The sequence below is a fragment of the Asterias amurensis genome, chromosome 3, assembly GCF_032118995.1.
Source record: "Asterias amurensis chromosome 3, ASM3211899v1".
Taxonomy (NCBI): domain Eukaryota; kingdom Metazoa; phylum Echinodermata; class Asteroidea; order Forcipulatida; family Asteriidae; genus Asterias; species Asterias amurensis.
The window spans coordinates 12737311-12759856 of NC_092650.1; the positions used below are offsets into that span (position 1 = coordinate 12737311).

At 37.0% G+C, this 22546-nt stretch overlaps 1 protein-coding gene, 1 long non-coding RNA gene and 1 pseudogene across 2 annotated transcripts; 1 reads left to right on the forward strand and 2 right to left on the reverse strand.

Moving 5' to 3' along the window:
* Positions 1-1032: 1032 nt before the first annotated feature.
* On the reverse strand, positions 1033-13455 carry LOC139934902 (translation initiation factor eIF2B subunit alpha-like; annotated as a pseudogene).
* Positions 13456-13584: 129 nt separating this feature from the next.
* Positions 13585-16975, forward strand: LOC139934903 (uncharacterized). Its single transcript, XM_071929324.1, has 3 exons — positions 13585-13893; positions 14632-14748; positions 15991-16975. Exons 1-3 carry the CDS (start codon positions 13721-13723, stop codon positions 16046-16048), a joined length of 348 nt encoding a protein of 115 aa, XP_071785425.1. The 5' UTR covers positions 13585-13720; the 3' UTR covers positions 16049-16975.
* On the reverse strand, positions 15057-19969 carry LOC139934904 (uncharacterized). The gene is made up of 3 exons (XR_011785732.1): positions 19662-19969; positions 18977-19067; positions 15057-18451 (listed from the first exon to the last, which is right to left on the reverse strand). It is a non-coding gene; the product is annotated as an uncharacterized lncRNA (long non-coding RNA).
* Between the last annotated feature and the right edge of the window lie 2577 nt (positions 19970-22546).

Here is a 22546-nt window from a genome sequence, read left to right on the forward strand (position 1 = left end):
CGTCCGGGTTTTTCAAAAAAAGGAGGAAGAGTTTTGTTTTGTTTTTTTCAAGATGGCCGCCATTCTTTGTTCAAAATGTCAAATATCCATTGTTTTTTCTACTGCTGAAATACACAAAACATAAATGAAACAATTTAGTCGAGGCATTCAGACACAACATTCAGGTTGTTTTTGCTGAGATCATTTAAAATAACCCTATTTAAAAAATAAAATAAAAATAGAAAAATATATAAAAATGTGCATACAAAAAAATATAAACAAAATAATAAAAAAGGAGGCGGCCTGTAAAAAGGAAGCGGGCGGGGACGCTAAACATGTTTTTCTTTTTTACCTGGCCTAATAACAAATCGTTCTGGAAGTCGTATGCATAAAGCTTACGTTGTCATTTTATTCAAAAATAAATTAAAGACAAATTAATGGACACTATTGCTAATTGTCAAAGACAAGACCTCTCACTTGGTGTACCTCAACATAAATATGCACAAAAATAACAAACCTGTGAAAATTTGAGCTCAATTGGTAATCAAAGTTGCGAGATAAGGCCAAAAAAAAAAAATTGTTGATCGTCCCCGCCCGACCGTTCAAAACCCCCCGACCCCATTTTTTTTATTATCATAAAAACATGTCTGGATGTCTCTTTATACTTTAATTGCCCAGATTTTTCAACTGATATTTTTTTCAAAATGTACAGGTTTGAAAATATGTTTAAAGAAGGTTTTTATTCATGTTGGCAAAGCAAGAACAATTCTTACTTAAATATTTACTTGGGCTAGACAATGTGCTTTGTTTGAAAAAGTTTACAGAAAATGTCTCAACATAAATATGCACAAAAATAACAAATGTCATCTACATGTAGGAGTTAAATTTGTTTGACAAAACTATTGAAAACATAAAAACACACAAACCCTCAGTTTTATAGTGATTGTGATGATTTCTTTATTCTTGATTTTATATTTGGCAAGTCAACAAATCTATAATAAAAAAAAATTAAAAAAAACCTCCCTCCCTCCCCATCCGCAAAAAAAAAGGACGATCAACAATTTTATTATTTTATGTGGCCTAATAATGAAAGATAAAACGCCCTCTTGTCACACAACTTGCGTGTAGCCTCAATCCGCTCCCCACCAGCTACAATAAATACACTTTCTAATAAACGCACTCATTTTTTCACTTCCTAAACAAGGAAAACAATTTAAACACAATGATGAAACATTCTCAAATGGTTTACTATGTGTCCCATTATTAAACCAATGCTCCTCCATACTCTGTATCCAGTGTCTACAAATCTTGCCAAAGCAGTTTTTATGACATCAAAATTGGTAAACCATTGAACGAAAGGAGATCTACACAATAAAACACTGCCCTCAACTTGCTGTAGCAGAAGATCCATATGGACTCCTTGTAAAACAGCAACCCATGCGAGGCCTGATACTTCATGGAGGCAACAAAGGCGATTGCCTCCATGCCCCTTGGTCATTGCCTTGGTGCCCTCGAAATGCTCCAGTAGAAATTAACAATTTCCTCATAGGGTGCCCTTTACCATGGAGAAAATGCCTTGGTGCCCTTGCCCTTTCAAACATGAAGCACACATGCCTGTGAACCCTCTAAATTTCCTGATGACAAACAATTTCCAGCAAGTTTACAAATTTGTTGAAGTGGTACGACTGTCCACAGCTAAGCTGTGTTCATGGGTTGGTTTTAACCACATGATATTGGAGGCAGGCATTGTAAATGTTGTGGTTTAAAACCTCAGAAATATTAAATGATCAGACAGTAGTGAGCAGAGGCGTTCACCAAATAATATCATTATTGCCAGAAGGCAAAGTTCTTTTTTTAGTTCACAACCATTTAAAGGCACTGGATTTTGGACCTCAAAACAATTGTTAGCATCAAAACTTACTTGGTTAAGAGCAATGGAGAGCTGTTGAAAGTATAAAACATTGTGAGAAACGCCCCCTCTAGAGTAACGTAGTTTTTGAGAAAGAAGTAATTTTATCACTAAAATATTTGAATTGATTTTGAGACCTCAGCTGGGTGTTTTTTTCTTCCATTATTCCCTCGCAATTTTGACGACCCAAGATGAGTTAAAATTTTCACAGGTTATTTAATTCACATGTTGAGATACACCAAGTGAGAAGAATGGTCTTTGATAATTACTATCCAGTGCCTTTAAAATAATTATGGTAAGCAAGTAGGATGCCGACTGCAAACACTCATAACTGTTGTGGAGGGGGGGGCCACCCCCCTCATCCACACTGTGTTGCGTTCACTAAATAACATCCTATTGCAGACAAACATAGTGGATGATCCTGAGTGGTCAGACAGTAAGAGGGTTGAATGTGAACTGTGTATGCATTCATGCATCCTCGTCCTGCATAGTTAATGGTTAAAAACCACTGTTGATTAAACTGTTGGTAAGACAGCAAGAAGGTTCATAAGTTAAATCTAAATTGGATACAAATTTACCCATTAGAGCTTCAAAATTCTCGGAAGAAAGATAAAGATTAAGCTTGAGAAATCTTTGAGAAACAGAGTAAATGAAGCACAATCAGTGATGAATGTAATTTCCACTGTATGAACAATACAGCTCAATACGTTAAATGCTGATCACATGATGGCAGAAGGAGTAAAGCCCGGTTCATACTTCCATCGATTGCAAATGTGAAGCAAATTTAGATGTTACAGGGCTGTTTTGCACAGGAATTGAGCACAACTTAACTGTTGCGTATTGTTCGTTGATGCATCCACCAAATGAAACAATGTTAATGAAATGTCCACAACTGCTGAATGTTAATTCCACTGTGTCAACAGTACAGCTTAATGAGTTCATCACTGATAGCCGAAAGAGTTAAAACACCCAAGTCAGTGAAGAGTAGGGTGATGTCAACCGGTGGTGTATAGTCAATCAGGAGGTGTGCTTCATTAAGGTCCTTCTTGAATTTCAGCTCTGCGGCATGGAACTGCAAAGAAGCCAAAAACAAATTAAGAGTTTACATAAAGATGTTCACAATTGTATTGATTAACCCCTTGAACCAGTGTTGTAACAATTTTTTTTTTTCTTTCAAAGTCAAGTCAAGACGCAAGTCATCTTTGCTCAATTCAAGTCTCAAATTTTCTCAAGTCAAGTCAGTCAAGTTACAAGTTACATTTCACATCCATGGTGCACCCACATGTAACATTTCAGTAACGTTTATTTCAATGCTGCAATTCATTACAAAAAAGCACATTAAGTTGAAATTACCCAACAAAACATAGTAACATGAGACAATAAATAGATTTGGTGCACAATGAATTAGGGAATAACAGTGCAAGTACCCGGTCTTCACTGCGTGGTAATGACCGGGTTGGTGGCTGGCGCTGTTAACGGACCGAGCCGGAGGTCCGTTAACAGCGCCAGCCACCAACCCGGTCATTACCACGCAGTGAAGACCAGGTATGAACACTGTTATCCCCATTAATAAATACCTTTTTTAGCGAATTAAACGGCTAAAATTGTCCACATTTTGTGACTTTTCTCTCAGCGTTACTTCCAGACATGTTCAGGGGCCATTTTTGAGCTTTTGATGGTTCCCATCTCTTTCGTGCGTTAATCACATTACTGATCTTTGAGACCCGTGACTCTTTTAGTTAATGATCTGTTCAGCACCTTCACTTGGGTCATGGGAGGCAAACGATTGGACGATAGCTGTTCCTTATGCATTAAAACGCGCGCACATGTTACACGCGCGCACTCAAAATTGATACATTTTCGGCGCACATACGCGTAAGTTGCAATGAATCTAACAGGGATATAAATAAGCGTGCGATACAGTGCAACGCGCAAGGTTTACACAATGTATGCTGATTTAGTGGCCACTTATTCGCTATTTTCCAAAGCCGGTCTTTATACCACCGTTAACACTCTCACACGTGACCGGGTTTTGACCAATCAGAGACTTGAAACCGTCCAAGGTATTTATTAATCAATAATAATCAGCAGTATGCCAACTTGTAGCTGTAAGGTGAAGCAGAACGCTTTTGTACCATACCCTAAGGACAAACAAACATAAATACACGGAACCGTGACAGGGCAAAGGACAAAGGAAGCTGACAAGACAATGTCTGCATATCTATGAAGATTTAACGCCTGGCCTTATGACAAGGTGACCAGATCATGCACACAAAAAACACCAGGCGGCATTGTTGCCCAAGACTTAATTTTGCCACATATTATTTTAAACTATAATTGCATTATTGTAAAATCAAATGAATTCAAGTCAATTGTAGAATCTCAAGTCATTTTTGCACAAGTCAGGTCAAGTAACAACTCATTTTCCCCCAAGCCAAGTGAAGTAACAATTCATTTTCCCCCAAGTCAAGTCAAGTCACAAGTCAGTGGAATTGGCGACTCGAGTCTAACTCTAGTCCAAGTCACACATCGCTAGTGTCTGCACTTTGGGGAAACAGATTGCGTGTAGACAAAATGAGCCTGTAAAAGGCCAGGCTTGCATCCCCAATGATGACATTGACTTTGACTAGTAGGGAGACCACCAACATAGGGCTAGATAGCTCAGTTGGTAGAGGGCCGGCTCGTTAATCCGGAGGCCACTGTTTCAAGTGCTGACCCAGTAAACTTGTCTTTGTTCAAATCAATTTTTTTCCAAATCTACAGTCAGTTTCCCTTGTGGTTAATATTACTTGATTTAGTAAAATAAACCTCAAAACAGAGACTTGGTGAAACAAGCTGTATGAAAGTACACTATTTAACTGATAAATCTTATTGTTAAAAACGCAAACTTAGACTTCAGCTGTAGGAGAAGTGTTCATACCTTATATTCATCTGGAATATCTTGCTGATTTAGGGGGTTGGTACCTCGCACAAATTTGAAGCTTTCGCTCTAAAACAGCTTATTTGCTATCTTTGCACTCATCGCAATCTGGTAAGTTCCAATCTGCAGGAAACAAACAGCAAAGGATATTAAAAGCAAGTATTGTGACATTGTAGCTATGCATTCATCACAATGGATTATATTAATGGTCAGATAGTAAGAGGGTTAAATCCTAGCTCAGCCCACTTACCTTGTTAATAATACCTCCACTCTCTACTACCCCCTCGGCTCCAACCAAAACTAGATCCACATTCTCCATTATATACCTGGCATGCAAACCAAAGAATCAAAACAAATAATTAGTATTTCATTAAAGTCACCTGGAAGTGGTATTTTGAAAAAAATTAAAGTTTTGTCACTAAAATATGTGTTTTGATGCGTGGAAGATGAATAAACAATTAACTAAGGTATACAAAAATTAGTTTCCATGTTATTTACAAATTTGAAAATAAGCCTGTCCCGAGAGGGCGCTGTTCGTGATGTCAATGGAGGTGCGATAAATCGCATTCAGTGCCAACACAAGATAGTAACGCTTGGCACAAGCTAAAGACATGCCCTCAAAGTTCAAACAATATCCGATTTTCACGTTAGGCAATTGCTCATTTAGGTTTGTTACGTCTTTCATGTACATGTACCTTCTTAGTCTTCCCCACTAGCTGGAAAAATTGTTGGGATGGCGTCATGTTTTAGAAAAGAACTTTTGTCTTCATGTCAAAATGTGTAGTGCATTCCGGAAGTGTTTGCTGCACAGCCCTAGAAAAGACGTCGGACTGGACCACTTCTTAAGATGTTTTGCTGCATCCAGCAGCAATACACCTGGTCGACATTGCCGGGAAAATGCATGAATTTTTTTTTCTAGAAACGTACAAACTCACGACTAGGACTTGAATGTACTTGCAAAGTACGTGTTCAATGTTCGATCGAGGCAAAGTCTGCCTCGATTGATTACATATAAATCGTTAAAAACAATTACTCAAATTTTTGTTTTATTGTTCAGGAGCGTATACTCTAATGTTTGAAGAAAAAATAAATTCTATTTCCAGGTGACTTTCAGCCTTCGAGAAAGTATCTGCCAGGGTTGTTACATCAGGCCATTAACTATATTTTGCATAAATATAACATATGTCGTTTTGGTTGGTAAATAGTTTGCAATCAGCTAATTCTATTTTCTCACAATATTTCATGAACCACCTTTTGCAAAAGCCTCAAGGCGTTTCATGAAATATAATCTTGAAAATACAAAACAAAAAACACCATTAAAGTAATTACTGCAAAGCCTGTTAATACAGTGGTTCATTTGGTATTTGGCATTTGATATTTGGCATTTGATATTGAAGTCCCTTTCCAAGAGTGGCTTTTAGCCTTTTAGCCTTGTTGGGGTGAACTTGCATTTTAAAGGGTTTGATACTTTCTGTAGAGCAAGATTTTTGGGACATGACATGAACCCCTACTCACTGTGAATGAAGATGTATGTTACATAATTTACCTGTAGTCATCAAGTTTTAGAGAGAAAAAAAGGGGGAAAATCACAGAGCAATGTTTTCAGGAGAGTTGCATAAATCAATTGTGTACATGTTAAAAAAAATAATTAAACTCACCCAACAAAAATTATTTTTGTGCAATTGTTTCACTCACTTCTCAAAAACTTTAGCAGGTAACAGTTTAAGGAAATATTTCTACCATCATTATCCTTAGGTTTAATGTAAGTTCAATGTAAATCTGTGGACGTTAATTTTTAGTGTCTTACAAAAATGATCCAAACCCTTTAAAAAAGAACCGACCAAACAAACAAAAACACTCACCCCGCTGCAGCGTCAAGAATGACAATGACCGGTATTCCGACCTCCCGGAGTTTCCTCGCCATTTTCTCCCTGTCAAAATTCAAAAATTAAATACACTTATCAAATTACTTCATGAGCATGTCATTTATCATGGCAGTTTGCAAATGAACTAGGAAAATACACAAAAAAGAGCAACCGACCCCAAAAATCAAAACGTCAATGAAAAATTTCTTATATCATTGCGGTATCCGCTGCCATAACATAGGATTTGAACTGCCTATAGCTACCGTGCAACCTCGGTAGTCTAGTTGGTAAGACACTGCTCTAGAATTGCAAGGGTTGTATGTTCGAATCCCACACGAGTAACATGCCTGTGATATTTTTTCACAGGACTTGGGAAAGTACTGAGTATACAGTGCTATCACACATCTGTGTATAGGTAAAAAATTAATAAAAAACTATTAAAAACATCAAGTCAGGGATGTAAATATAACTTGACCAATCTCGGCCTCTTTTTACACTTTCGTCCTGTTTTTATGGCAAAACAGCTTTTCTTAGTACTTGCTTTTCTCAAACTGTCATTTTTTCAAGTTCCGCTGTTTTGGCATTGAAGGAGCAACCGATTTCTCACCCTGATCTATCAGGACATGATGACTCTGTGATGGTGTCGTTGAATCTTTTCTTTGCGGCCACTGCTTCCTGGAACATCTTCAAGACAAAGCGAGAATGCGAATGTGTCAAGATACTCTAGAGACATAGAAAAAAGAGAAACTCATAAAAAAACTAAAACTAAAACAACTTAAAGCAGAGATAATAGATGTCAAACTCTCTGTATTATGAAAAAGGGTTTAAATTAATTTATGGGCAAAAGTGGACCGTAAAACTACATGGCCCTACTCTATAAAGCTGTTAAGCAGAAAAAGGTGCTTAGCTTTTTATTTACACTAAGCAGAAATAAGAAGGGAACCAGTCATAAACAGTGCACATAAAATCGTATTTTGACTGGAAAACTGTTTCTGGCATGTCTGGTAGGCGTTATTCAGTAGTTTTTGGTTGGTTGATGACTTAATGAAATTTAGCCAAGTTGAACATATCAAAAAATCTCCACCATTGTTAATTTGCATGCCAAAAAAACAAAATGGCATTAAATGGAACTGGCTTAGGTGCTTGCTTTGGCTATGTCCGCCATTTTTAATCCACACACCAGAACGAACAGCTGAAAAAATTGCATTTTTTCAAAGAAAGCATGCAAGTGGCTCAAAATGGCTAAATGTCTCGACACTGCTAACCACAAAAATGCGCTTCCACTGCCAAGTTCTAAAATTCATAAAGCATGTACATGTAAGCACAACAAATTGCTAAGCACAGAAAAGTATTGCTCTACAGAAATAGGTTATCAGCCAAAATTACTTTAAGTTTACATTGATGTGACTGATGCCCAACTTGAATTTTGCCTAGCAATGAAATTTGTCATGCAGTACTTTCTGCCTAACAGCTTTATGTAATTGGTTCCTGTACTGTGTTGAATTCTATGGATTGTAAGCATAAAACTCTGCAGTAAGCAGACCTTGCTTATAGCTTAGGCTCACCCTTCAATTATGGGCCAGAAGTTCAACATTTTTAAAAGGCATAAAAAAGAACTATAGTTGCCGCTTACACATCCGTCTCTGATGAAAGGCTCTCCCAAACTGGCAATTTTATCTCTTTATCCACCGACTTTCTGTAGATTCAGTTTCCCTCTCTCGACTAAGATGTTCTTGCATTCTTGAAAATTCTGTTTAAATATACAGTTCACAAATATAGATTTATTTATTTATTCTTTTTATTCTGATTGTGAATCTAAGGATTCTTAGAACAGCAAACTTAAAAGATGGAATTTGATTCGCCTCAAGCTACTTGGCAATCTCAGTGGTCTAGTTGGTAAGACACTGCTCTAGAATTGCAAGGGTCGTGGGTTTGAATACCGTGATTTTATATTTTGGACAGAGTATACAGTGCTAACACACATCGGTGTATATGGGTATAACAAAAATTGATATAGCAGACAACTTAATCATTAAACAAGCCAAGAACCCAATAGAGTGATGATGAGGAAGGACTTTTGAGTTATAGATGTGGGAGGAAAACTCAAGAGATTTACTTCAGGGAAAACCTAAGCAGTCGGGTAGGGACTGAAAACCAAATCAACAGTCATAGTGCCCCCAGTTGGATTCCAACCTGGGACCTTAGGGTGGAAGACAAGGAAAGACTATTTTTGTAGTGGTTGTGGTGATATGACTAACCAAGAAGCTGAAAAACGGTAGTTATCAATCGACTGTGCAATCAATAGTCGCACAGGCTTAGTAAGTAGTTTGCAAAAGCTGTTGAGTGTCATGGCCAAGTGGTTAAGAGCAGCAAATTCATGTTCTGGTGGTTAAGTCACCAAAGAATGAGCTATTGGTAATTGTCAAAGACTAGCCTCCACAGTTGGTGTATCTCAAAATAACAAACCTGTGAAAATTTGAGCTCAATCGGTCATCGAACTTGCGAGATGATAATGAAAGAAAAAATACCCTTGTCACACAAAGTTGTGTGCGTTTAGATAGTTGATTTTGAGACCTCCTGTTCTAAACTTGAGGTCTCAAAATCAAATTGTGGAAAATTACTTCTTTCTCGAAAACTATGGCACTTCAGAGGGAGCCATTTCTCACAATGTTTTATACCATCAACCTCTCCCTATTACACGTCACCAAGAAAAGTTTTACGCTAACAATTATTTTGAGTAATTACCAATAGTGTCCACTGCCTTTAACTAATTTGTTAATATGAATGCCTCACCATTTGATCCAAAGCTGCAAGAGTAATAAACCTAAGAAAGAGTTCACATCCTGAAGATATTGAGGTGGCCGAGGTTTCTGTCTCCATCAGCTAATTGATGCAGCCCTTTAAGCTCTCTCTTAGACCAGCGAGGGTCCCAGCTGTTGAAGACAGTCAAAAAGCAAATAACTTATCAACTTTGCTTAATAATAAGTAAAGTGTACCCCAGGAATGACAGGGTACCTGCGGGACACAGAAAGCTTCTTGTGAGGGGAAAATGTATAATTATGGGGGGCATAGTTTGCTTTATGAATAGGTACCACAGCAATTTCTCGTTTGTAAAGGGTACCCAACATGTATAAGGAAATTGTTAATTATTAAGGCAATGACCACACTGCTAAAAATGGTATTCTTGAAACAAGAAACACATCTAATATCGAGAATATATTTCTTGTGTCACTCCCTTGTAGTTGCGCCTCATACACCCCTTTACAAATAGGAAAAAGCAATGCACTCTGGGATAGGATGCGTTGTTTTGTGATGTTCATCACGCATAAAACGGGCATAGCTTACTCACAAACTCTCCCAAAATGCATCATAATCACCACTTCCGGCCTATCTATAAAGGGGTCTATGAAGTATCAGGCGCGGGCCTGCTAAATGGTATCAATAGGCTGCTCTAAACTGGTTTGAAAAAGTCACAAAGAGCGAGCGGCTAAGATATATTCATGGCACAAAGTCTGCCACTCATTTAACCCCTACCCTTTCATACCTTGACTGTGTTTGAGATATTCAATGAGTGTACGGATAGCTGCCACTGCCACTCATTTGACCCCTACCCTTTCATACCTCGACTGCATTTGAAATATTCAATGAGTGTACGGATAGCTGCCACTGCCACTCATTTGACCCCTACCCTTTCATACCTTGACTGCGTTTGAGATATTCAATGAGTGTACGGATAGCTGCCACTGCCACTCATTTGACCCCTACCCTTTCATACCTCGACTGCGTTTGAAATATTCAATGAGTGTACGGATAGCTGCCACTGCCACTCATTTGACCCCTACCCTTTCATACCTTGACTGCGTTTGAGATATTCAATGAGTGTACGGATAGCTGCCACTGCCACTCATTTGACCCCTACCCTTTCATACCTTGGCTGCGTTTGAGATATTCAATGAGTGTACGGATAGCTGCCACTGCACATGAAATCTCAGGGTTCTCCTCCATGCACTGCTGGAAAAATTTCAGGGCATCTGTCAAAAAAGATCAAATAAACTTTAAGATGAAGGTTACTTATTTGAATTTGTTTAAAATGTTCTTAAATCTACAACCGTAGTCTCGATGATCATTATGAGGGGGTTTAATTAGAACTCGACCGTTCGGACAACTCGATGGTTAAGACAACTCGACTTTTCGGACAACTCAACTTTGAGACAACTCGAAGGATGGCCAAGACAGGCCTGTATGTTTTGTTTTTAAAAGGGCAAGGGCACCAAGGCATTTTCTCCTCTGTAAAATGAACCCTACGTGTATGAGGAAATTGTAAATTTCTACTGGAGCAGTTGAAGGGCACCAAGGCATTGACCAGGGGGCACGGAGGCAATCGCCACCGCTACCTCCATGAAGTATCTGGCCTGCCAAGACAAGTCAATGGTTGAATGGTCGACCTCCGTTACTGACATGTTTACACAAATTTCCTGTATAACTTTAAGTCCTGCAATTCTATAGCTTTTTGAATCACTGGTTAACCCCCTTTATCTCAAGCAGGTGCCATTTCGGTAAAACATTGAGGCGCAAAGTGAAAAAATAAAAAACTATACTTTGACCTGGACATTAGAGAAGATTTACTTTTATTTTATCTGTGTGAATACACACTTATTAAGTCTGCCAATCGAATGGAATCGTTACGAATGGTTCCAAAATATCATTTAATACTCACGTACAATTTATATTTTACTTACTATACTTTTATTTTTAAAAACAATGGTAAAAATAAATAATACACTAATGGCCCGGCCCCATTCTACAGCCTGTAGTACAGGGATAGTCTTATGTGTCACATGCATGTTGTGTCATGTCCCCTGGCCTGCAAGCCCAGCCCAGACCTAGACCCAGTAACTGGGGCGCTGTACTCCTTTTCAACAATTTTTGACTTTATCTGTCGCACAGGGTACCAGTATGTACACTTTTTGCACACAGCCGTTTACATACTGGCACCCTGTGCTAGCTTCGTGGTTCCGTGTATGTTTTGTACACAAATCACGGATCGTACCCGCCCTCTCGTGACGCATTTTCGCAAAACGAGGTCGGGTAATTTTCAATTATTGTTGGCAAGAGGAGTAACACGTACAGTAGATAGGGAATCTGAAATTACGGTAAGAATTTATAATTTTTAACAATTTTTGAGATTGTGGAGTGGATTCTCTGGTCAAAAGAATACACATTGATACATCAAAGGACACATAGAGCCTAATTTTGGCGAGATTAAAAAAAAAAAAAAGAGAGATTCCTGATGCCGAAATTCATTGAACCATGGGTCGTTGAACGCGTGAGAGATATAAACCTATGAGGTTACGGGAGACGATAGCCGGACGAAACCGAAATAGTTCTAGGAGTAACGTACACGTACCTACTTGACCTTGTAACTTGTTCATTGTTGATGTTGCAAGTTCTACAACATTTACATTTACGAAAGAAGTACGTTACACTACAAAGGACAAGTTCACTGACGAAACTACCAGCTTGTAAAAATGAAAATTGATGCAGTTTGACCAGGAATGAAAACAACAAATAATAGCAGCATGTCTCACCTTTCAATCTGTTTACCAACCATCAAAGACTTTACTTAACAAGAGAGGGCACTCTAACTTCAACGTTGACTTGTATATGTCCTCCAAGAGTTTATCAGAATGGTGATCCCCCCCCCCTCCCCACCAAAGGTTGAATAAATATTTGCTACATAACTTTTGAATTATTCTTCGAATTTAGATGATATTAGAATTAAACTAAGTTAAGTAAAGCAGACCTATTAATATGAAAAGAGAGCCGCGAATCCTTGATCTTGGCAAAATAATGTCCACAGAGAGGCACTGGAGATGGAACACAGACCTTCGCAAAAATGATGAGTGCATGCTGGTTTGAGCTAGCAATCAAAGTGGTTTTGTTTCGATTTTTTCTTACGTTTCTATAAATAGTTTATAGTAAAAAAAATTAAAAAAAGCGGCGGCCAAAAAGGACTCAGGCGGGCGGGGACGAGAAACTCGTTTTTAGTTTTACTTGGCCTGATATAGCCTGTTATTGTTTTGCACTATTATTAAATACTGGTACTCCTAAGTTTTTAGTGGCACCTGAACTGAACAACCAATGTATAGTCACTACAAAGGAACTTTGAGTAGGAAGTTTCTGACAAGGCCCAAGGGGTTTTAACATTATTGTTTTATTAGTTTGTTTAAAAAGTAGATTTGTGTGAGTTCATGCAATTCTTTTAAATAGATCAATATTAATAATTTGGCGCACAAAGACATTTATTGAAAGTTCTCTTTCTGTCATTGTGAGGAACTTTTTCTCCGTGGTTTTGTAAATTTAAAGGGTTTTGATATCATAGATCATTTCTTTTGGACTTAATGAATTCTTAATCACTGTGAATGAAGATGTATGTAATCTAATTTACCTGTAAAAGCTAGCTCCATCAGTTGTAAAGTTTTTGAAAATCACAGAGATTAAAGACGCTGTATCGTCATACGCACGAACGAAAAATGCTTGCCAAGCATATTTACCTTTGACACAGTGCGACGATAGCTGTTACATTTACCATCCCCGGAGGGCGTAGTCTAAATATAGATACGTGCTATTGCAATGGCATGGGATTATACGCACGATACGTGCTATTGCAATGGCATGAGTTTATACACACGATACGCGCTATTGCAATGGCATGGGTGTATACACACGATACGCGCTATTGCAATGGCATGGATTTATTACACACGTCGATCGTGTTTATCTGTGTCTAGAGCTTTTCGTCGTGTTTTCATGTTTGAGTGTGCGCAACCACCGCACCTTATCCGTAGGGAAAGGACCTGCGGGTGTATTATGCGTTTTTGACGGCGCATCAAAATGGCCACGAAGAAGAGGTGAGGAACAGGAAAGTTACCTGGGCAGTATCGGAATCTGCCAGCAAAAGAAGGAAATCTGTGCAAAACAGAGATTATCAGAAGGAAGTACACAGGCTAGGTCAATCCAGCTGATGCGAATGATGAGTTCCAATCAATGCGAGAGCAGTGTAAATTCATTAACTCAAAACTGTCCCAGTTTGTCAAACATCTGATGACAGTCCTGTCCGCGATCTTGTTTACTTACTACACTGTTCATGTTCTAGATCTACCAGTAGACTTCTACTTGTGGTCAAGACCAGAGTTTACGACTAGAATATTCACCAGAAGGTAGGCTATTAAAGTTTTACTCGCATTTTACTCGCTCTCTCCACCTATGTATTAATTTTTGCGTCAGTTCATTGCTTTCGTTAGGTTAGGGGTCCATACTCTCGACAAGCTATGCTTTTTATCGGGCCCCCCTCCACAAGTGATGATATTACGAAAATAATGTTTAAATATTCCTTCTTTTTTGTTTTAAAGTGGATTAAAGAATTAATTATAATGAAACGGGCTTCTTATTGATCCTGGGTTTTGTTAAGAAAGAGCTTGGTTTCGGGGTTTTTTATTATAATTTTTTTGTACTAAAGAATATGCCTGCAAAATAGCTGGAAAGGTCTCATTGATTAATTTTGTTTTCATTATAAAAAAATAAAATCTAAATAAACGGTTAATAAGGCCTATGTTTTCACACAGCATGGTCGTCACAGGCATGCAACTGTAACTTAAACAAAAAGGAGGAAATTACAAAATGTCACAAAATTGTGTACGATATTTTTCAATTGAAAGTACTGAGAATAAAAAAAAAATTATATCAGCTGATGTAGTTGCATGCCTGACATCAGTGTTAAAACCCTTTTCTCCCTGGCATAGTCTAGGGACCCTCTAGAAAAAAATAAACAATACAACTGAAAATGGAGGGGAAAAACTTTGAAGAATAAATAAATGCCTTGTCGTGTAAACAAACGGTATCATAATTTATACTCATGGTCATACCATAAATGTGTTGTGTTTAATTTCACTTTTCAGTGATCAAGATAGTCTACTGGTGTCATCAACGCCAATAAAAAAAACCACAGCAAAGAGACTGTTTGGACCGATGGAGAAAGGAATGTCACTAGACCATGCAGACATTAACTCAGAACGGTTAGTAATAAAGTTGTCAAAGGTACAATCTTTCTAAAGGTTCTATGAAGAAGGGATGGCATTCAAGGACCTTGCAACTTGTCTTGTTTTATATATACTAAGGCTACTTGTGAACTGATCAACCACAACGACCGTGAATGCACAAAATAGATAATGGCCTGACGTTTTAACCCAGTCTAATTTCGAAGGCATACACTGTTAATTTTGTTTCTGAACAGACACAATAATCATAATTTGATGTTTGTTCACAAACGTCACTCATACAGGTTAAACAAGTCTAGTATCAAAACAAAAATGGGCATGACAGGTTGTTTTTGAAAGAACATTTATTGTAACAATTAGGATGCCTTTTATTCCAAATTACGACTAAACAGAAAAACAGTTAAAACTTTTAACTTGCCAATAAATAGACAGAAAATGCCTTGCCTTTATGCACTGCAAAAACTGGGGTGTAAAAAATTAACACCAATGTATTTTCACTTTATTGAGACCCTAAAAATAACCCAAATTAAAGGAACACGTTGCCTTGGATCAGTCGAGTTGTTCTTTGAAAAGCGTAACCGTTTGTAATAAAAAGCATATGGTTATAAAAATGATTCAAAAGTAGAATACAATGATCCACACAAATTTGCCTCGAAATTGCAAGGTTTTCCTTTTACTTTGCGAATTAACACGGTCGGCCATTTATGGGAGAAATTTGACGCCCACAGATGGCCGACTGTGTTAGTCGATGAGGTAAAAGGATAACCACCCAATTTCGCGTAATACTAGTGTGGATCATTATATTCTACTTTTAAAATATCTTTCTAATCATAATGTATTTTATAACAAACGGTTACAAACACTTTTCAAAGACCAACTCGACCGATCCAAGGGAACAAATGAGTGTTATTTTCATGTTGCTAAACACCCAATGATGTAAACAATAAGTTGTTGTTTGTACATGTATCTTTGTTTGACATTGATCTTGTGTCAATTTTAACACCCAAGTATGTGCGCGTGTATCCTTGAATGTTTCGTAAAAGTAAGCTGTTTCCAAAATCAGTTGTTTTTGTTATATCAACAAACTACACCTCTAGTAACTAAATAAACCTTCCAAAGGATATTCTTAGGAACATACATATTCATTTCAATACATCCTCTTGTAATAAAATTCTTAAATTTTCAAGAGCTCCAGAACACTTTAACTCGTCAAACCAAGGTGTATTTTTCTGATCTCATATTATTATTTCCCTTTCCCAGGTTTCCACAGGTAAAAGAAATGGTCAGCACATCCCAAGCCCAAACCGCAGCCCTATAGCTACATCACAGATTCGATGGAGAGGATTGCAGCTAAAAGATCATAAGTGGGCGGGGCGGGTACATGGTTATTTATCATAGCATGTCACTTTTTACTTTATCTGATGATAATCCACAACGCATTTCTTTCACCATTGCAAAAGTGCCAGCCCCATCCATAGAAAAACTAATCTAGGAGAGACTTGATGGGATGAACAAGAAGTAAAGAAATTGGAAATCTCATTCTTTTCACTTTGAAAAACAAAACCACTTGTTTGTTTGGGTTGAAATCATACATGTTCTGTAGTGCAGCATTGCAACACTAAATTTAAAAGATGTGTAAACTATTTTAATTTGTGGGTCAGTCCATCAATGGTTTTAAAACCATTGGCGTTACATGGTTTAAAACTATTGCAGGTTAAATATTTTGTAACGTCTGTTTTATAGACACTTTTTGGTAGTTGTCAAAGACCAGTTTTCTCACGTTGAGTATCTCAACATTTATATGCACAAAATGACAAACCTGTGAAAATTTGAACTCAATTGGTCATCAAAGTTGCGGTAAAATAATAGAAGAAAAAAACCCTTGTCACACCAAGTTGTGTGCTTTCATGTCTTGATTTTGAGACCTCAAATTCTAAATCTGAGGTCTCGAAGTCACATTTGTGGAAAATTACTTCTTTCTTGGAAACTAAGTTACTTCCGAGGGAGCCGTTTCTCACAATGTTTTACACTATCAACAGCTCTCCATTGCTTGTTACCAAGTTTTTATGCTAACAATTATTTTGAGTAGTTTACCAATAGTGATCATCTTGAAGATTGTTCATATCAGCCAAAATCACAACTATCAGCCAAAATTAACTCCCACTTTAATTTCCTAAATACATATGTACCAAGTGGAAGGTCTCATTTCTGACTTGATCATTAAATTTAACAAGTTGAGGTAAAATGACGTGTTCTTGGATCATTTTCTTGTCTTTTGAGTATGTCCTTGTTATGAATGATACACCTTTGAATTAATGTAATTTCTTTATCCATAGTTTGTTTTTATTAATCTTATTCCTCATTTTGGCTTGACCCATATACATTGATGTGTCAATAGCATACTCAGTACTTCCACCAAATTCTGTGAAAAAAAAGCAAGCATGTTACTCGGGTGGGATTCAAACCAATGACCTTTGCAATTCTAGAGCCAATTAGACTAGTTTCTATGACACTGCTCTAGAATTGCAAATAATAATAATATAATAAATGCATTTATATAGCGCTTAATACAAAGTTTCTAAGCGCTGCAAGGGTTGTGGGTTCGAATACCACCCAAGTAATTTGTCTGTGATGTTTTTTTTTCAAAGATTTTTGATAAGTTCCAAAATACAGTGGCTCACACGCATCGGTTTATATGGGTAAAACCACAATAAATATTCATAATCCCTGATGCAAATAAAACATATTCTAAATCTCATATTGTTGTTATACTTAATATTTTTGTGTGTAAAAAAAATTCACTATGTAGAAACCAGCTACATACAGCTGCTTATAACAACCCTCCTATGTCTCGATTGCAAAAATTAATGAGCTGAGCTTATAAATTAGTGTGGAGACACTCATACTAAAATATGCAACAAATAACAAGGGGAACAGATTGTGCGAGTTTTAAAAGTAGTTTGGGTTTGAACAATGGAAAAGTAATTGGAATGAGACTTGAACCAGCAATCTTAAGATTAGCGTACATGCACTCTAACAAAATGAGCTAGCCAGCACTATGTTGGCTGTGTCCCTATTAATCAATTTCTGATGACAAATAGGGACACCGCCAGCATGGGCTGGATAGCTCAGTTGGTAGAACACTTGTACGTTAATTCAGAGGTCATTGGTTCATGTCTCGCTGCGGTTAATTTCTCTTTGTTCAAACTCAAGCAATTAAAATATTTTAGAACATGCTGAAAAATTGCAATATTATTTGTAATAAGAGCCTTCGAGGTCTGAACCCAATATAAACACCATTTGGTGCTAGAAACCTATCCCTTATTGATAAAACAAAACACATGGGATGAATCTACGGTTTATAGCACCAAGTCGCCAATGCTGCTAAAAAAAACATGCTGCCTATTATGCTGCATGCTGAAAAACTGTCATTATTGTGGATTTGCTCTGCTGCCAGCATGTCATCCCTGTAATCCATGAGCTGTGTGTGTGTGTGTGTGAGGCACCCATTTCACCTTCTAGTGCAAAACTTATTCTCCTCCAGCAGCGTTATATCCCTGCGATTTCTACATCTGCACCATGGCAAAACTTCTTGAGGGGGAGCTTGGGGTTCATGGCTTGTGCTTGTTAGCTGCAGAATGCAATTGACATGCTGCAAGCTGCTGTCTCTACAGCTCTGCGGTTACATTTTCAACCTCCTTGGAAGAGCGTTGAGATATTTCTGAAACGGTAGACACACATTATTGTTATTTACATTCAGGCATATTCATCCTAGGCTGTTTGACAATGTGTTGCTCTTGGGAAAACCAGACAACTGTGATAAGTGTACGATAGCCTTACACCATGTGAAGATCAGCCCTTCCACTATCTAAACTAATTGTTGTTGTTGTTTTCCAAAATTACCAGTATATCATGCCTGCACCTGCTCTAAATGTTTTATTTTATGTATTTATTTTGTATTTGTATATGCCCCTGTAAATATTTCCCTAATTTTTGGTTTGTAATTTTATGGTTTGATTCATAGTGTTTTTATGTGTATAAATATTATTTATTGTTCTACCCCTTGCCTTGCTGTCTTTCTTCATTCAAGTTCAGTTAGTTTTCCATATACGTAAATATTGTTTTATGTTGATGAAATTCATCTATATATTTTCACAGACTGATTCAGGTACATGCAGCTCCTGTAAACCATATAGACATATTTTAACTTGTATTTGTACAAAAAAATAATAAACATTCAGAATACCTTGATATTGCTTTCTCTTCTTGAATTTGTTTCGCACAGCATCAGATTTGCCTGTTCTCCCCTCGCCTTCAGTTGTTTCTGAATCCGACTCCTGAAAAAATACAGAATTTAATTATAGTGCCCTATCCGTTTGCCATAATAAATTGCTGTAAACAAATTGTTGGGTTTTTGTTGTAACATGTTTTCAGATTTACATTTAACTTACACATTTTGGGTAGTAAAAAGCTTCTCTTAAAATGTTACTTGCTGCAAAGTATTGAAGCATTTGGTAAAACAAAGTCACGCAAAATAATCCATCTCCGTTTTAGCACGCATGTAAAAACGTAATTACCAGTTATGCTATAAATACTAGTATAACTTACTGGTAACATATTTTACATGCTGTAATAATTGTTCGTCTCACCAGGAAATCAGCAAGTATAGTATTGTAAGGGTAGCTATCAGTATTTACCGTATAAGTTTAATGTAAATCTGTAGATTATAGATATTTGTGTTTTGTGTCCTGATCCTACAAGTACAATAAGTACTCAAACCGTTTGCCGTTTTCTCGAGAGAAAATGATGAAAATTCACCCGTTTTCCAGAACGGTGAATAATAACGAAAGTGACAATAAACATGATTGGATCGACTTGGATAAAACTGGAGTAACAGTAACACATAAGGCTAAAATAGTGGTAACGCTTACTTTATTATTGAGATCCCTGTTGTTGTTCCTCACTTCCTTCCGGTCCTTTTGTTTGTCTTGAGCCACACACACTCGCAAAGCTCGTGGGAAAGCTCCCCGTGTTTCACTGTTTTCTGGCAAGTGTTCTTGCAACAAGCACAGAGTGACGGGCTTACCATGAACAGTGTATCATCTCCGATTCCGCCATCTTTGTATTCACGACGAACTAACAGAGGGTGTAAGTCACCCTCGCAGAACAGCGTAAACAACTTTTATGAGCGAGAGGGCGCTATTGCAAAAACTGGTTTTTCTTTGACGATAGGGGGCCTTTAATTACAAAAAGTCACCCAACTGCGGAAGACAACTTTAAAGATGCTATGTCAGATTTTTGGATCCAAACCCAAACATTAAAACATTTTTTTGAGTGAATTGTATTTCAAAGAGCATCACCCGTTCTAACAAAAAAAAAGTTTAACTTTTACTTTTAATGGTTAGGAACCATGACAAAAATTTAAATGTTTCTTATCAAACACAAAAGAATTGGTCAAGTGATATATTGTCAGGATCCCGACAAAAACTATTTTTGAGCACTTTATTTCACCGCTACTAATAATTTGCGGACCTTTTCGAGCAATGGCACAAATGAAAGCTTGTAACTTTCTCGACCCCCCTCAAAATCCCTATTGAATTTTAAATCAGAATTTTTTGGTCAAATTTGCCAAAAATCTGACATTGCATCTTTTAATATTCTCTTTTTTTTTTAATGGATCTAATTAATTGTAAGAAACAACCTGACTTTTTTAAGCTTCAAATAAATCACATGTTTTTTTTTTTTTTTTTTTTGGGGGGGGGTAAATTCAACACAACTTTTGTTCAAGATGGCCCTCATAGCATTACACATAAGCCACATCCAAACACCCACCCCCAACATCAGACCAGATGCTTGGCAATTCTTCTCCCAATAGAAGACTAAAATAAAGTTGGCAATAATAACACCAATACTAATTTCACACACCATAATTACTTGATTCATCTATTCACTTTTTATTTTCTACTCATCATTTGGTTCTAGCAAACTTATCCAATCCTGCATCACTGATCACAACTTCAAAGGCAACAACAAAATTAATTAAGACTCCATGCAAAATGAAATTGCTTTTGGAAAAAGTCTGGCTCAGTACTCGTAATCAAACATTGTTAATGTAAAATTTATCACATCTCAAATGTCAACTATTTAAATCACAAGAATGAAATATTAATAAACATATTGCTATTAAATATTGGCGATTTCGGCTATTAAAGCTATTGTTTTGACATGAATCTGTTTAGAATCATGTTTTAAAAGTACTGTATAATGATTTACACTAATGTGCTTCAAAGTAAAAGTAAAACTACAACATTTTGAGGCATAAATGTGAGAATCATTTTAATCTTTATTTAAAACATCTTTCCAATCATTTATCTGATAAAAACTGCCTTTTTGTTCAGCCCAAAGCGCACAATCTAAGTGTGATTTGCCTTTTAGGTATGTGATGTATTTCAACATCAAAAACACCAAATTCATCACATCTCAAAATTCACAATTTAAATCAAAATAATTAAGTATTCATCAAAGCCTTCTTTCAGAGTAACATTGCTTTTAGCTTTGGAGCTTTAATTGGCTATGTATGAAAGCATTTTGTTATGACACGAATCTGGTTGAAAACTTGTTTTAAAAGTAGTGAATAATGATTGACATTAATTTGCCTCAAACTGTATAGTAAACTAAAATGGTCCGCCATGGTGGACGGTGTCCAACCGTGTAAGTTCATAAAGTAAAAGTAAGGTATACATTTGTGAATAATGTTATTGTCATCTTTCCAAATAAATCCATTTTATAACAGCTGCTGTTTTTAGCCCAGGGAACAAAATCCAAATGCAATGTGTCCCTTTAAGCATGTGAGTTTAATTCAACATTGAAAACAGGCTCATGACTGGTTATAAACAAATCTTGTTAAATTTCAACAGTTTAAATCAACATTCGTAATTTGTTATACCCTCAGACAGTTTCGCTATTCCTATTGGTGGAGAGCGCGTCACGTGGGTGTGTACTGCATAAACCTTTGTTTATGACCAGTAAAGTGTTGAAACATGGGCGTGACACGCGAGCTTGCACCTGTTCTAAAAAGACAGTTTCTTCATTCCCCTTGGCCGAGAGCAACGGCTGAAACAGTTGTGCCGCATCATGCGATACGCACGACGCGCACAGCATTCCCTAATAAGGAGTTGTTTACCCGAGGGCCTTGACTGGGCCTTACCATTTTCGCATTTATTTCACTTTTTGACCATAAGTTTTGATGTTTTTTTGACCGAAAAGGTATTTATGAATGGGAATCAAAGTGTCTTGAATTGGTTTTCAACTATTGGTTTTAAACCTGCCGAGGCCTGGTTCTTGATAATTTACCTTGTTTGTGTGGGTAAAATTATCAAGAACCAAGCCTCGTTGGGATTAAACCACTAGTTGAAAACCTCTTCACCACACATTGATTCCCTAATTAAAATATCCCTTTTAGACTTTGCACTTTGGCCTATGAAAGTGTTTGTTATGACAAAAATCTAGTTGTAAATGTGTTTTAAAAGTGTAATTTACACCAATATGCCTTAAAAACTGAGTGGTTTTCCTTTCACTTTGTGAGCTAAGATTTTTCTGCAACAAATGGCAGACTGTGTTAGCTTAAGAGAGCAAAATGAACACACAGTTTCTAGATATAATTGTGTGACTCATTATTATTTTTTTTTTTTAATATATTTCCAACCACATTCATTTCATAGCAAGCACTTTGAAGCCAAAAATATTTAAGCATGCGAAGTAATTCAACAATGAAAAGTCAGGCTGAGTGTTTGTTAGTAAACCGTGCTATTTTAAT